Here is a 16,932-nt window from a genome sequence, read left to right as displayed (position 1 = left end):
ATCAGAATTTCATCCCGTTTTAAAACTGGATAATATTTCATTGTAGATATATCCCACACATGTTGCTTAACATTCATCTGTAGGTGGACATCTTAGCTCCATCTCTTGAGTATTGTGAATAAAACTCTATGAACGTCAGTATGTGTGAAGATCTGTTTGCGTCCCTCTTTCATTTCTTTGGGGACATATCCAGAGGCAGAACTGCTTGATCATGTGACAATTCCGTGTTTAACTTTCTGTGGAACCATGGGACTCCTTCCACTGCTGCCATATTATTTGACACTCCCATCAGCAAAGGACAAGATTTTCAGTTTCTTCTATATATCTTCACCGATATTTTCCACTTTTTTTTATAACACCCACCCTAACGGCTAAGTTTCATCACTGCATTTGCTAACTATTTTTACAAAAAGTCACAAAGAGGAGTTATTACACAGCTAGTCACCCTGCATGTGGAAAGCTGCAAACGTCTTGTGTGAGTCTCAAAGCGCAAAGTAAAATGTGGTCCTATCTGTTAAGTTTTAAACACAACACTGACATTTCTCCAAATAAGTTAAACCTGAGTTTTAAAACTGCGTAAAAATCCTACAGCAAATTCTTAGGATATAAATAGTTCCCAAATCAGGACCATCGCCTATAGAAGGCTGATGCCTGTGAATATCTTTCTTTGGAAAACCAAACTCTTACTGCAGTCAGAAATACCTTACACTTGACCCCAAATAGTAAAAAGGTTCCAGATGCCGGGCAGCTGCCGCAGCGCATGCGCTGTCCTCTGTGTGAGAGCGTGCTGACGCACGCGGGGAGGAGCTGGCGGGGGGGCGGAGTTAGGGGCGGGGGGCGGAGCCGGTGCCGGCGCGGGTGGGGAGAGTACCAAAAGGGGGTGGGGCCACACCGGCGGAGGTGGAGCTGGAGGCGGGGCCGTGCTGGCAGAGGTGGAGCCTGAGGCGGGGCCAGGCTGGGGGGCGTGGAGTCGTAGACGGGGCCACGCCGACGGGGTGGGGCCGAAGGCGGGGAGAGTTGGCGGGGGCGGAGCTGTGGGCGGGGCCCCGGGCTCCGGCGCGTCTACCGCGATGGCGGCCGCGTGGGTTCCGGGTCGCCTGCAGCGCTGCGTGGTGTCGCCGGCCGGGAGGCACAGCGCCTCGCTGATCTTCCTGCACGGCTCAGGTGGACCGCAGTCTCACGTGCTGTTTCTCTGCAGCGGGGAAGCGCCCTCCGCGGCGGCCCCGTGCTCCCGAGGGGTGGCGCGGCCGGGCCTGTCTTCCGCGGTCTGGCCGCGTCCTCTGCGGGCGGCGCGTCCCTGCTCGGTCCCTGCGGGGCCCGAGAGGCGCGCCGGGCGTTCGAGTCCACGGCTAGAGATCCGTTTCCGGCACCGTGCATCATTCGCCCTTGCTTTCTCTGTCTGGCCCATCCTGCTGGGGCCCGAGGGAGTCGCAGTTTCCCTAACTGAGCACCTCCCCGGGCCGGGGCTGCAGCGCTACCCCTTCCTTTTTCTTGTCCCCCGCCTCCTGCCTTCTTTGGCCTTTCTGCCTCTGTTCAGAAGGCCTCCAAGATACAGCACTAGGTCCCTTCTGAGTCCCCAGGGCGGTGCCTGTCCCTTCCCTGCCTGCCCACACGCTGCGCGCTCCGCGATTACTTGTGTCTTCTGAGTACCTCCAGGGTAAGGCCCCTGCTTGTTCTAATCGTTCCTGCTCAGTGCTTCGTCCAGGAGAAGTCCCCAGGAAATATTTTTGTTTTTGTTGTATAGAAGATGAGACACAGCCGTGTCCTCAGGGGGCCCACCTAAATTTAAAAACAAAAACAATTCAGTTACTTGGAGTCAGCAGTGCACAGGCGATCACAAGATGGTCCATGATTTACTGCCAAGTGAATAGCAAGGAAGAAAAAGCCGTGGTTAGACATTATGAAGGCATTTGGAAGACGAAGAGTGTCAGATTTTTCTGAGGAAGTAGTCTCAGCTGAAAGTGAAGGTTGGAAGGGCTGGTGATCAGAGGAAGGGAGTGAGAAGATCCGAACTGGACGTGAGCAGCCGTGGGACCGTCCCCCCTCCTTTTGAAACTGAGGCCAGGAACGTCCAACAGCGTGAGCAAGGTCACTTGGCTGTTACTGTGAGTGGTGGTGAAACGGGGTTGAGCCCAAGACTCTCTGACTCCAAAAGTCAGGATCCTGCCATGCCAAGGTGAAAGCCCCTAAACCGCAGAAAGAAACCGCAGTGATGCCTAAAGGGAAAAGACCTGATCGATGAAATAGCTTTAGCCAGCGAGATGTTCAAGATTACAGAAATGTTTTCCAACTGGGAAACTGGGGCCCCATTCGGGCTCTAAGGGTATTTATAAGTACCCCCAAATTTCCCAATACTATACCCTTTCTTTTGAATAAATTTACTAGTTCATAGTATCTTTAGAAAGAACTCCTAGATGTTCTTTTCCTGGACCACTTAAAGTAACTATCTTTACTCTTCAATTTCAAATTACTGACATTTTTATATCCTATAATGCATATCTCTGAAACCCAGATACATACATTTGTATATTTTCCCTTTGTTCATCCAAATGATTCATCCAGATAATTCTGTTGATATGCAAGTACTATATGAGTGTTCCATATTTTAATCTCCACTGAAATATATAAAACTCAGAGTAGGCTTTGTAAATCAAGGTTAGAGGCTGATGGTTTTGTTACAGGAGGTGTCTGCTTTCTGGTTAACCCAAATATGAACATACTAATTTTAACAGTTGTACTATACTCTGGAAATAAGGAGCTACCTTTTTTAAAAGTGGACTTGTGAATGGATGGATAGATATTACTTTGTAGCATTTAGTCTTAATTTTCAAGACTGAAAAAGTTTGTTTAAAGACTTTTCATTTTTTAAAACACCTTAAAAGATTGGGGTTCTCATCTAAATTGTAGAAACAATGGAAGAACATGCAAGAGTGTCAGTTACATATTACTGACTTAATTTGAGCTTTTCCGAATTCTAAAATGCTAAAAGGTACCTTCTGTTAGGATCACTAACATAAATGATAGATAGCTTCATTAGCTTTGTCTGCTGTCCCAGATTAGGTAAATCCATTGTGTTACTAGCTCCCTTAGGCCACTCTGGTTCCTTTTTTTTTTTTTTTGTCTTTTTGAGACAGGGTCTTGCTATGCAGTTCAGGCTGGCCTTGAGCTCACTTTGTAGTCTAGGCTGGCCTCGAATTTGCAAAGATCCTTCTGCCTCAGCCTCCTGAGTGCTGGGATAACAGGTCAATGGCATTCCTCATACTGTGACCACCTAGTTTAAGGTTTGGGTCCCACATGGCAATGTCAGGCTCTAGGAGACTCAAACTGTGTGTCATATTTTTGGCTTACCCATATGGTAAGTCACCATGAGGTGACTAACTTGGGTCTTGATGAAGTCACCCATAACTTCCCTGTCTCTTACTTGAATTGCTCTCTGTCTACCTTTTTTGCTCCTTTTGCTTCTTCCGCAGACTCATCCTGCCCTTCCTGGCCATTAATGATGGGTTTCCTCAAAATTTGGTTTTAGGACTTTTCACTCTGCATTTTTCTCCTCAGAGTAATTATACTCCGTACAAGCATATGTATCTGTTTTCACCCATATACAGTAGATGCCAATGTATGTCTCCATTTTCCACCTCCCTTGAGTTCTAGACATATTTACCTAACGATCTGATAAATATTTCATGCATTAATCCATCCGTTCAAAAATATATCGAATAGCTGCCATGTACAAGAGACTTTTCTAGGCTCTGAGCACATAGCAGTGAACCAAACAAACAAAAATCACTGCTCTCCTAGAACTTACATTCTAGTGAAGGAAATAACTAATACAATAGAAGATAGTGTGCTGGGTGGGGGGAGAGAAAGCCGATAAAGAGCATAGAAGGTGTGAGGAGAGGCAGTTTTAAATAACATGATCAGGGTAGGTCTCACTGTAAGAGTAATGCTTGACTGGCTAAGCTTAGGTGTGCAAGTTATGTGGATTTTGGATTAGGCTACACCAGGCAAGGAAAAGCCAAGGCAAAGGGCCTGCAGCAGGTTCCCTAACATGCTCAAAGGCAGTCAGACCAGCGTGCCTGAAGCTAGAAAGGAGGGCCTGGGGAGAGGCCCAGGGGTTGCATCGAGGCAGTGCAGAGCAGACGTTCCTCATAAAGGCCAGATGGTAGGCACTTTAAGCCTTGGGAACCGCTTGAGATCCCTGTCTCCTAGTCTTCCCTTGCCTTGGCTTCCTTCTGTTGCTCGTTTGTTTTAATTTATTGTTTCTTTCTAAAGACTTTCCAAAACGATGGAGCCCATCCTTCACTTATGGTCCTGTGGGCCATAGGCTGGATTTGTCCTCCTCACTGGTGCGCTAGTCTGTGCCAGGCCACTGCTGGAAGGAAATCTTATAGTCATTACAGAGAGGGTTTCACAGAGACCGCATACCCAGCATCTCCCTGTGCTTCATGTTCCTGTCTTGGAACCGAGTCACTCTAAGAACCTAGCAGTGCTTCTTGAACCCTTTCACCCCTGACCCTCATAACTAATGCCGATGTCTGTTGATTGACGTCCTCAGTACCTCTAGTATCGCTTCCTGTTTATACGGCTGCCTTCCTAGTCCAGGCATCTGGCACCTGAGCAGTAGCCTCCTGACTGAGCTCCCCACATCTGCGCCTGTCTACCCCTGTCCCTGGTCAGTTCCGTCTTCACACAGTGTGGTCCTCTTGAATGGTGCGACATGCTCCTCCGTGCTATAGGTCTTACATACTTCCCACCTCACCTTGCCGTGACTGTTTCTCTGATCTCCTCTTGCAGTTAGTATTGTTCTTGTCCTCTGCTACTGGGCTCATAGATGTCACTGTGCTTCCACCTGTCTCAGGCCTTAGCATTCACTTTTCCCCGGCCTCTTGCTGTCCCATCCACACTTCACCTCCACCACTTACATCTCCATTGGAAGCCCAGTCTGGGTCAGTGCTGGTCTCCAATGAGCAAACAGTGCAATGGGTAAAACGGAAGGGAGCTAATCGCCCTGCAGAGCCTGTGTTCCACTGATCTGGTCCCTGCACCCTTAACCCGTGGTGTCTGAGTATCATAAACCTGGCAGGTCCAAGCCCCTCATCTGTGCAGTGATTGCATTCGTCCTCGTGTATTTGCTGATCATTTGACTGGTGCTTGTTTCTCAGTGTGAGCTGTGGACTCTGTAACTCCATAATAGTAGGGACACCACGTCCCCCCTCAGATGGCCCCTCTGCCCGTGAAGAGCATGCCTGGCACATGAATAATTGTTCAGGAGATCATTTTTGAATTAATGTCTGAATGAATTGATTAAAAACTTAAACTGTATCTTTAAAATATCATTTTAGTGTTGTGTAACTTGGACCTGTACTTCATTTTTTATGCAAATATGCATATATAAAATCTGTGGGTCTTGTTTTTATTTCTTAGCTTTGGAATAATAATAATGATTTGGGGTCATATAAACATGTTACCAAATCTTCTAATATCTTAAGATTAAAATCTCAAATTCACTGAAAATCCCTTGTGAAGAGTTGCTCCTGTTATAATGGAGGGAACCAATAAAATTGTATTAGGTTGTTCTAACTACAAAAATGTATCTGTCATTTCAGAAATGTGTTACTTTTAAGAGTAAAATAAGAAACTACTGTTAAAATTGGATATAGAGAGAGAAATAATTTTTTCTAAAAAATCAATCTCTTTTTGTTAGTATTATACCCTTTAAACGAGGAAGCATAAAATCAAGCTTAAAGTCTTCAAAGTGATCAGTAAGAGAGCCAAGAGTACAGTCATCCAAATTATGACTAGCTAATGATATCTGATCAATTAACTCCTTAATAAATCAGCTTCTAGGCAGTTATTTTTGTATATGGGTATTATATAGTCTCTCATCCCAGCCTTTGTGTACAAGGGCTGTAAACTGCACTGAAGTGCCCTGTATATTAAAATGTGTGTCTGATCCTGAACTTTGTAATTTCATCAGGTGATTCTGGACATGAACTGAGAAAATGGATCAAGGAGGTTTTAAATCAAGACTTAACATTCCAGCACATCAAAATCATCTATCCAACTGCTCCTCCCAGGTATGCAGCAAGCATCTCGCCTCCCAGTGCAACCCTAAGGTGTAAATACCTCGAGATGTTCAGTTAGATATTCTTTAAGCTTAATTCTGTATTTAAAAAAAATTGTAAATGAGGGTCTTTTCCCCCATGTGTTCTTTATTTTGGGCTAAGTTCTGCCAGGTGAATAACTTCCCTCCTGTAAATCATTCCCTACTTCTTGCACCTCTTCTAAACCTTTTTTCTTCTCCTAATTCCCCCCAGTGGAAACTTGATAAATTGAACAGGTACAGTCTTTCTAATGATTTAGGTAACTCATAGTCTCCAGAAAAGGGCCTTGTGACACTCCTCCCACATTTAAAAGGTTTGCTGAATCCCTAAAATGAATAGAAATACGGAATTGACTACTTAATAAATATTTAAATTATATAACCTGCAGGTTTCTTTAGCAAACTTCACAATAATAACGCTTGCATAGGTATTTTTTAATTGAAAATTTTATTGCAGAAAAGACACAGAGCTAGTTGTTCCACAGGCAGCATCAGCAAGAGGCAGAAATTTGCAACTCCACTTACAGAGAGCTGGCTCCTCCAAAGACAGAGAAGCTGACACCGGTACAGTTTTGAAGTCAGAGGCTGCTTTTTATAAATAATAAGTCATCATCCACGTAGTCTGTTGTTCTGAACATATGTTGTAAACTGGGGTTTGCAAATATTTTTGTCTAAGCAGAGTAACGCACTGAGCTGTGCAATCCAATCTGATTTCTCACTATCTGTTCTCAGTTTACTTTTGTTAAGCACTCTGTGTGCTTATGCAGATACTTTCCTTTTTTGCTGCATGGACTTATAATGAAGGAGAGCGAGCCAGGACTTCAAGGATCTTCTTGCATTCATTAGTAAGAACTTACTCACCTCACTGATAGAATTGAAAGAGGTAAAACCAAAACGATAATGGAAGGTGGAAGAATTGAGACAGCTATTACTGCTTTGCTTCAGTTGAAAGTTTAGAGGGGCTGGGGATTTAGCTCAGCAGCAAAGTGCCTGCCTGGCAAGCGCAAGGTCGTGAGTTCGGTTCCCGGTACCGGAGAAAAACCAAAAAATAAAAAATAAAAAATAAAAAAAGAAAGTTTTGAAATTTGGTAGCACAGATAAAAAATCTTGTTGGCCAGTGAGCTACTTTGTGCTGCTCACGGAAGGATTCCTACATCATGTGCCTTGTTTAATTCTCTTTCCAGTAGCATCCGAGGGAGGCATGAGGTAGATACGTACCTTCTATAACCCTCAATTGTTTTTTCTTTGAACCCTGGGCGTTTACACACAGCTATGTCCCCAGCCCTTTTGAAAGGTTTTATTTGTGAGATAGGGTCGCACTAAGTCACCAAGTTGACCAGATTGACTCAAACCTTTGGTCCTCACGGAATGCCTTGAGCCTCACAGATTGCTGGCTAACTCTCACATTTTGTGCTTGTTGGTTAATACAAATGCATTTTATTTATTTATTTATTTATTTGGTACTGGGAATTGAACTGCCAGCCAGGCACTGTGCCACTGAGCTATATTCCCCAGCCCACAGATGCATGTTAACAACTTTTTTAAAAAGTGCATCAAGTGTTCATCCACTGACATTTTGCTGCACACTTTCTTACATTGTCCTGTTTTGTCTTTCATCATCTGTGAATCCTTATGGTTTTCTTTCTCTGTCTTAGTCAATTTTCTCCCGTTGTTCTGACGAAATACCCAACAGCCAAAATGAAAGGAGGAAAGGTTCATTTAGCTCAGTTTGTGGAGGTTTCTGTCCATAGTCAGCTGGCTCCAACGCAGGGTAGCATGGCACAGGGGCAATCATTCATGGCATCAGAAGACAGGAAAAGAATGAGAAAGAGAGAAAGAAAGAGAGAGAGAGACAGAGAGAGAGAGAAAAAGAGAGAGAGAGAGAACAAGCCTTTCTATGTCCCCTATATTGTACTTAGGCTACCAGCCCTAGGGCGGGTGTGTAGCACTCACACCCTTAATCCCAGCATTGGACCATGGATCAATCATAAGCTCTAGATTTAAGCCCCGCTTCCCCCCATGAATGCATGAGGCTTTGGAGGGACATCTAGACACAAGCCATGACCTCTGAACAGCCATGCTAGTCCTACCACCTGCTGTATCCTACAGGTCCCTCAGAGATCTCTCATCTGGCCTATTTAGCCTTTAAACAATCTCCCTAGATGCACCCATTCGAATTGATTGCCCACGCCTTCCTGCGGTTGTTTCTTATTGCCTCCTCAGAGCTTGACACAGTTTATTGTTGTGGGATGTATAAAGTCAGAGCTACCATCTTTCTCTCTGCACTTTAACTCTCTTGAGTCTTAATGTTTGTGAAAATAAAACTTCCAGCGATAAACAAAAGCATTAAAAGTGTAGTTCAGTGAGTATTGATAAATGTGTGCACCTGCTAACCTCAGGTAAGCCCAAGACTGTTCCCTCCAGCCCCAAATTTTCTTTACCTCTTTGTCGTTGGTTCCTGTATCCAGTGGGCTGTAGGATACAACTTTTCTCATTTCTATCACTATAACATAGTTTTCATTGTTCCTTCTATTTTAGTTAAATCCCTTCACCCTCTGACTGGCTTGGTTCTCTAGGTTTAGTGTTTTTGTGTTTCACTTATATATGTCTATCAGTAGCTCCTTTTAAGATTCTAAGTAGGTAGTATACTGTACGAATAGACCACAATTGCTTTCTATTCTGTTGCTGGTGGATACTTGGATTTTTCCTAGTTTTTGGATCAAGTGCATAACAATGCCATGAATATTCTTGGACAAATCCTTTGTATGAGAATAGTTTTATGGCTTCCTCTCTGGACCCTGCTCTGTTCATTGTTCTGTTTATCTAATCTTAAGCTAGTGCTAAACTTTTGGTTATTACAGTTTCATAGGGCATTTTGATATTAAATGGTGTAAATTTTGATCATTCTAAGTTCTTTGCATTTACGTGTGGTCTTCCATGCATGCGCAAGGTATGTTTTACTGTTTGTTTAGGTCTTTATTAGCTTAACTTAGCAGTAATTGGGAGTTTTCAAAGTAGAGGACTTTTTCTAAATTTATTCACAAATATTTTGGTTTACATGCTTATTAAATACTTTCTAATTATTTGTTGCTAGTATATAGATAACAGTTTTATTTCAGTATCTTGTTCTTATACTGTCCTCCCTTCCTAAATTTACATATTCCTAGTAGTTGTGTAGGAACATATCATAAGCTTTTGTGTAGACAGTGTTATCACACATGAATAAAGCCACAGTGCTGTGTCTTTTACAACCCGTACGCCCTTTATTTCCTGTCTTGTCCTCTTGCTCTTGTTTGAACTTCCAGTACCATATTGAGTAGAAGGAAGGAACTCCTTGGCATCTCAGAAGGGAAGCATTTAGTATGTCACCATTAAGCATGATGTTATAGGATTTTATTGGAAGTACTTTTTGTTACTTTGAGAACATTTCATTCTTTGCCTAATTAACTAAAAGTTTTCTTTGTGAGTATGCCTTTGCTGTGTCCCTTGAGATAACTACGGTTTTTTAAACTTGCAGTTTGTTAGCATGAGGAATTACCTGGATGGATTTTCAAATGTTAAATAGCATTCCTGGGGGAAATCTCACTTGTTCATGATGTATTATCCTTTTATATGTATGTAGCTTTGTCAGAGAATTTTACATCGTGAGAAGTACAGTTGTTAGTTTTCTTTAATGTCTTTATAGCATTTTATCATCAGGATTATAGCGGCCTCTTAAAATATGTTAGGAAGTTTTTCTGTTTTCTGAGAAAGTTTGTGTTTCTTCTTAAATATTTGATAAAATTTAGTGGTGAAATTATCTGGAATGAGTTTTCTTCTGTGAAGTATTTGATACTAAATTTAATTTCTTTCATAGAGCCAAGGTGTTCATATTTTCTCTTTATCTTGGTGGTCAATGTTAATAATTTCTCTTTTTCATCGAATTTTTATCTTTTATCTAATTTGTCAAATTTATTGATCATTTTCCATGATATTTCCTCTTAGTGCTTTTATGCCACCATCTTTTATTCATTTCTGATAGTAGTACTTTGTATCTTTTCTCTTTTTTTCCTTGGTTCACCATGCCAGGGGGTTTTCAATTTTGTTAACCTTTTAATAGAGCTGACTTGGACTATATTATTTTCTGTCCTTAGCTTCCTATTTCATTTATATTGGCTCTTAAATTTCATACTCCTTGTGTATACCAGAGCTATACATCTCTAATCACTATATCAGCTAAGGCTCACTTTCACAGAATTGATATGTGTGGGTTTAGGTCTGTAGTTTCTGGTCCTTTAATCCCATTCTTTCCTTCTTTTAAATTATTTGAACATTTTAGTACTTCATTTTAAGTTGTCCATTCCCCCCAACTGTGCTGTGGTACAATATATATAGCAGATATTTCTCCTTCTTAGAGTTAATTTTTACCACTTTAAGTGAACTATGAAGCCTTAAATTATGCAGGTCCTTTTATCCTTCCACTTTATAATAGTTATGTGTATTTCATCTATCTATGTTGAAAACTCCATGAAACTAGGTTATGATTTTTGTTTTTAACAGTCACACATATTTTAAGAGCATAAAAGAAGAACAATAGTCTATTATGCCTTACTTGTGGCTTGTTAAGGCATATTGTTGTGTTTTGATTAAGTTCTTAATTACCATTTTTCTTATAAGTAACTTTTTCCCCACCTATGTTTAGTAAATGTTTTTAATCAGCTAAGTAGGAACATATTAAGTAAGAAAATCAATTCTTTTGCTGTATTAATGAAAATGGAAAATAGTGATGTATTTTTTTCATTATGTTAATTTGGACTCTATAATTGAAGAATCCAATAAAGATTTTTACTTCTGTGACATATTTTGGCTGTATTTACAATTAGTTTGGGTTTACTATTACAAGTTCCATTTTTTAGAAGATAACAATTTTTTAACAAGCTATCCACCATTTATATGATGATATAATTTCTTTTGATGTTTTGAAAACTCTGTAAACCTAGTAGGATTTGTGTAGTTCCCCCTACTTTTTGAGCTACTATTTTTCCACATAAAGTGCATGTTCCTACTTTTAATTAAATATGTGCTCTAAATTAGACCTAGACACTGTTAATTTAGACACAGTAAACAGAGGATTTGTCTTCACTCTCTCATTTGGGGTTCTTATCTCAAGCACACCCGGAGATTCCCCTCCTGGTCCCAGCAGATCCGGACCAGAAATTCTATTAAAAACAGCTATGTTGAAGAAATAGTTTACTTCTTTGCTAAGTCTTTTAATTAACACATTTAAGTGCCTACAATTAGGTCGAAACCTCGGGTTTTTTATAGAAAGTTCTTCAAAGCAGCAAAAGAAAAATTGGACCATTTTCTAGAAGTTTCCTTGTGGCTTTTGTCATAGCTAAAGTCAAAAGATATTCAAAGACAAGTAAAATGATCTTAGACATTATGCTTTACAAGTCATTCCCAAGCGACATACAGTGGTCATTGATTGATATCTGTCATTCAGCAAAGCTCATGTAACATCTACTATGTGTGCGGTGTGATAGGCAATACAGTGTCTTTAAATTTAAAATGATTTACTACAGTGAAAGACATACTGCATAATCCCTTTCAGAATACCCACCTCACTTTGAACACACTTCTCCCATGGTCTTGCCACTTTCTGAAGCGGTTCTGGAAGTCCTTTCCAGAATACCTTTATTTGCACTGTTGTAGCTTCCTCAGTGTCGTGAACTGATTCAGAGCATGTACCTTTCACGGTCACTTTGTCTCTCAGGAAGAGCTAGAAGTCTCACAGTGCCAAACATGATAAAAAAGATAGATGAGGGCACACTGAGGTGTTTCTATTTGACAGAAATGATTGAAATGAGTCATCAGCCGAGGCAGTGCGAAAAGGACATTCATGAAAGAGTGGGGATTCGTGCATTGTTTGTGTTTGTTTTTGTTTTTCCTGTAATGCTTTTATTCTTTTTCATCTTAAACTTTCACCATATTTTTCAGTCCTACCCAGCCTGTCAGGCTTTGTTCTCACCTGCAGAAAAGATAAAGTCTTTATACTCAAGAGCTCATGTAGAGACAGAAAATAAGAAGAAAATGAAACATTATCTTTCCAGTAAGGACAGGTGGTACTGGGACAGTTAGGTGGAACAGTAGGGTAGAGAGCCTGTGTATATGCTGCAGGGTAGGGGGTGAGGGTCATGGTTAGAGTCGCAGGAGCTCTCTTGAGAAGGTCACATTTGCCCCATGGGTTCGCTCTGCAGAAAGGTGGCAGACAGCACTCGGGTGGAGGGCTCAGATGCAAAGCGCCTACGTGGGTAATGAGCCGGTCCTTGGAGGAGAGTTCGGAGGCGAGTGAGGTACACCCACGGGTGCTGGGGCGTCCCTAGAGTCCGAACGGAGAGGTCGAGGAGCCAGACTGCTATCTTGAAGGTTTTGGACGACCTTGCGGTTTTATGACTGTAGGAGAATAAAGATCAAAACAAAAGTAGGTATCAAGCTGAGTGTCTTTTTATTTTTAGAAAACCTTGGGCATTTTTTTCTAGCTTAATATTTTACCCCTGCGTAATGGGTGGATTGATTGATTGATTGATTTAGGAGCCACACAGATGTTCTTTGCCAAACATATTTATTTATTGTGGTCATGTCTGAGCTGTTTTATACCAGCTAATAAAGTGATTTATTTGAGGAAGAAGGTGAATGACTATAACATATGTGGCAGGTTTTTTTTTTTTTTTTTTTTTAGCTGTTTAAAAATCTGTCTTTTATTCTGTATTTAAAGGTTATTCTAACATTTTAGAAGACTGATGCATACTTGATTATGTTTTCTTAGCAAAATAGTTCTAAATTATTCTTTGTCTCATTAAATTTTCCTGATTATCTCCTTTGAACAGAAAGTTTTAACTTTCTTAGAGAAGTGAGAGAACTAAAAACCACTAGGTGAATAAAATGCTTACATTGGGACTCTACTTCTGCGGACCATCTATCTCTAATTAATTAAAGAAGGTACTGTCGGAGGGGAAAAAGTAAAGTGAATGTCATTTTTTTCCCATTAATGGCTCAGTTCCCAGAATGATTCACTTTTTAGCCTATGATATCATCCTTATTTAAGTGCTTAGACAGACAAATAAACACTTAGAGAAAGAGCAGAGCAAAATGGAAAAGGAAGTAGAAATAATTCAAAAGGGTAACAGTCTAATGTGAACTTCAGAGTACTGTACATTCGGTTTTGATTTAGAACTTCGCTGTGATTTTAGTGACAATTTGAATACAGTCTGGGGCTTTATTTGGGCTGATAATGACAGTGGAAAGCACCTGCTGTGATTGTCGGTGTGTAGCAGCGTGTCCTGAAGTTTCCTGGGAGAAGGCTTGAGTGCTTGCTGCCTTCTGTTTCTTTCCAGTTCCAACTTACCTGCTTTCCTAGAACCGAGCAGCTTCTGGAGGAGAAGGTAAAAGGGGATGGGGGAAGAGTTAGGTTCCAGAGCCCTAGGAGAGAGCTGGTGCAGGACTTTATCTTCTCTGCTCCAGAGAGAAGCCTCGGTGAGAATATAAACCTGGAGAGCTCAGCCTACAAAACCCTGACCTCCTCTCAACTTTTGGTCCTCAAGTGTTCATTTTCCAATAATAAAACATTAATCAGAATTCCAAAAGGATTTTTTTTTAAGATAATTATTTGAAAGTATTTTAAAGGTGGATTTAGCTGGACTCAGTGGCACACACCTATAGTCCCAGCTACTCAAGAGCCTGAACCAAGAGCATTACAAATTCAAATCCAGCCTGGGCTGCTTAGTGAGACCTCATCTCAAAATAAAACATGCAAAAGGCTGGAGAAGTAACTCCGTGGTAGAGCACTTGCCCCGCATGTGTAAGGCCCTGGGTTCCGTCACGAGCACCACCGAGTGAACGAATACATGAATGAATGTTCTCTAGCTGTTCTGGTACAGTGAGGAGCAATGAGTGCCTAACAATAGTGAGAATAAGTATGAAAAGATATTACTGAGGGTAGAAGAGAGGCCTACCTCACACAACTTCAGAACAGAATGTCCTAACACAATGGTAATATGGTCAATATGACACTAATTCGTAAACAGATGATTGGAACAAAACAGAGTTTCTCTCAGTCGTAGCTCCTCATCTGAATCACAGAGCACTGTTACTCAATGTTCCCACCGGCAGCCTAGTCTAGCAACACGAGATGCTTTGGAAGGAGGCCAAGTCTGCTGCATGCAGTGCATGTCTCAGGAGTTAGGGTTAATTCGCTCACAGAACGCAGGTGGAGAGAAACGAAATTGTGGAGAATAAAATTAAGCCCTTGGCAGAGGTGGAGTTTCACCTTTGAGAAGGGTGTGTGGGTGTCGCCTCTCCTCCAGCACAGTTGCCCATCCGGGTAGGACACAACGGGTTTGAGTCCAACCTCCAAAACCTTGAATCCTCACGTGTATGAGATCAGTTTCCCCAAAGTTTAAGACTTAAAACTCCAAGCAGAAGGGGCTGAGGATGTAGCTCAGTGGTAAAGCACTTGCTTAGCTTGTGCAAGTCCCTGGGTTCAATCCACAGCTCCATAAAAAAAAATAAACAAATAAAATTCCAAGCAGAAAACTTAGAAGAATATCCAGGATTCTACATATCAAAAGCTATGGGCCAGAGAACACTTCATAAACAAATTAGGATTCTTGGGGGAAAAAAGGCATTACATGAAGTGGGGAGTCTTACCTGACAAAAAGGGAAGCTTAAATACATGTCAGTGTTCAAAAATAGGTTTAGAAAGGAATGCTTGAAAAATAGATGACAGGGGCTGGGGATTTAGCTCAGCGGCAAAAGCGCCTGCCTGGCAAGCGCAAGGTCGTGAGTTCAGTTCCTGGTACTGGAGAAAAACAAAAACAAAAAAAAGAAAAATAGATGACAAATACTCATCAGTAGTAGAAAAACTGCTCTTCTAAACTAGTTAGAAAAAAGTTAAAACTCCAGTAAAAAAGAAAACCCAAATGCTATCCATCAGTCAGCGTTTGTCTTTGCGTGGACTTTAGAGCAGCAGAGCGATTAAGTATTGATAGAAACCCGTGGGGGCCCCAGGCAGTCTAGGGAAACTGCCTGCCCAGGGGCACGATGGGCTTTTCTGAGGAAAGGGTATGGCCTGTGTCATTGTGGAGATGGTGATTACATTCTCAAAAGTACTTGACTTTATACTTAAAATGTGCACATTCACATATGCAAGGAGTATCTCAAAAAGGTTGATTTTGAAGTTCTAGTTGTTGCCCTTAAATGATCTTTTGAAGCATATGAACACCTCTGGCCATGAGTACTGTAGATGGGTATATTGTCCTACCTGTGTTCTTGGAAGGTGAGTTTGTACAGGCTTTATGGCAGCAGCATTGAAACTTAAGGTAAAAATTACACCTTTCGATCCAGCAATCCTGTGTCACCTTCTCTGTTCCACAGGAATAAAAAGTTCCAGGGTACAAAAACATATATGTACATATCTTTAATGCAGCCTTGTTCTTAAGTGCCGGAACCAGGCTACCAAGGAAGGCTCCATAGTAGGAGGATGGAGGGTGAAATGGTGGAGCATCTTTAGCTTAGAGTGTGATACGGTTGTTTAAAACCACGGGTGAGAGCTGTATGAGGTGGGAGAATTTGTGTGGTACTGCTAGAGTAGAACATGATGCATATAAGAAAGGCATATTTTCATCTCAGAAAAGTGGTAGTGCTCTAAAAACTCCTTTAAATGTGCTAGCATGCCTTAAAAGGTAGAAGGCCATCTTTCAAGATCACTAACATAATTCTGTAGTATAGAGCATAAGTGTGAGGGAAGGGAGGGGAGGGACAGAAATGAGCAGACAGGTGTCTATGACAAACATCAAATTAACACCTGTATGGCAGTTAAAATTCATATGCATGATCCCACATTTGTGAAATGTTTGCATGGCTTAGGGGAAATGTTAGGTTTTTATGCATTGACTTACATGGATATTTCTCTCAAATTTTAGAAACCTTGGTGCAAAGTGACATTTATAATGTGATTCTATTTTCTAAATAAACAGAAGATTCCCCCGGGTATGAGTTTTTGCTCCGTTTGAGTCAGGGAACCTTTTGATTTTCAGGTTTCTTTCAGTTTCTGGGAGACGCTTTGCAAACATAACCCTCCTGACCCCGGGTGCCCGGCAGGATACCCACTTCCTGTGGAGCCTGCGAGCAGTGGAGGAAGTGCCAGCATACACTATGCCTCCAGCACATCCATGAGTGTGGCCTTGAGAACGGGCTTTCTAGCTCTGGGAGCTTGCTGCAGTTTCCTTGGGTTTTCACTGGAGGAGAGACAGGAAATCATGTGTAGGTCTCAGTTGGGGTCTGAGAGCACTATGCTTTGTTCGTTTGCTTTTTGTTTTCTTGTTTTGGTATTTTTGTTTAGCAGCACTTTTCGTGTTTTACTTCCCTGATTTGGAGAGGCCGAGTCTGAGAAGCACACCAGTGTGGGAGGAAACCTGTCTGTGGCCATCAGAGGGAAGGGTCTCCGTCCTCGGTTTAGATTGCTTTCAATCTTGATGGGTCTTTCATCACTGACTGTTTTCATGGCTGTCTTATGTATAAGGAAAACCCTGTTTTTCACCAGTGTGTTAGAAGAAAATTAGGACTTGTCAAGTGATAAGCAGCACCTTCATCAAACTCTCCTGTCCTGCACCTTAGGCAAGCCTTCATTCTCCGTGTCTGTCCAGTGTACCACCCCCGCACACACACCCCTTTGTGCTTGTACCCTAGGGTCTCTAAGATTGCTTCTGTTCACCTTTCATTTACTAACACAGGGCTTGGATGCAGAGCCACTCAACTCCACTGCAATTGGTTAAAAACAGAATAACACATAT

General features: G+C 41.7%; 1 protein-coding gene across 1 annotated transcript in view; it reads left to right on the top strand.

Moving 5' to 3' along the window:
* Positions 1 to 1,027: 1,027 nt before the first annotated feature.
* Positions 1,028 to 16,932, top strand: part of Lyplal1 (lysophospholipase-like 1) — a 29,913-nt gene continuing 14,008 nt past the window's right edge. The window contains exons 1-2 of the mRNA XM_005409278.2: positions 1,028 to 1,164; positions 5,978 to 6,077. Coding sequence (XP_005409335.1) covers positions 1,071 to 1,164; positions 5,978 to 6,077 — 194 coding nt within the window. The 5' untranslated portion in view covers positions 1,028 to 1,070. The remainder of the gene's footprint in view (positions 1,165 to 5,977; positions 6,078 to 16,932) is intronic.

Source organism: Chinchilla lanigera, unplaced genomic scaffold (assembly GCF_000276665.1).
Source record: "Chinchilla lanigera isolate Chin_1 unplaced genomic scaffold, ChiLan1.0 scaffold00119, whole genome shotgun sequence".
In the NCBI taxonomy this organism is placed as follows: Eukaryota; Metazoa; Chordata; class Mammalia; order Rodentia; family Chinchillidae; genus Chinchilla; species Chinchilla lanigera.
The sequence above is the reverse complement of the archived record's forward strand: the minus strand, read 5'-3'. Positions and strand labels throughout refer to the sequence as shown.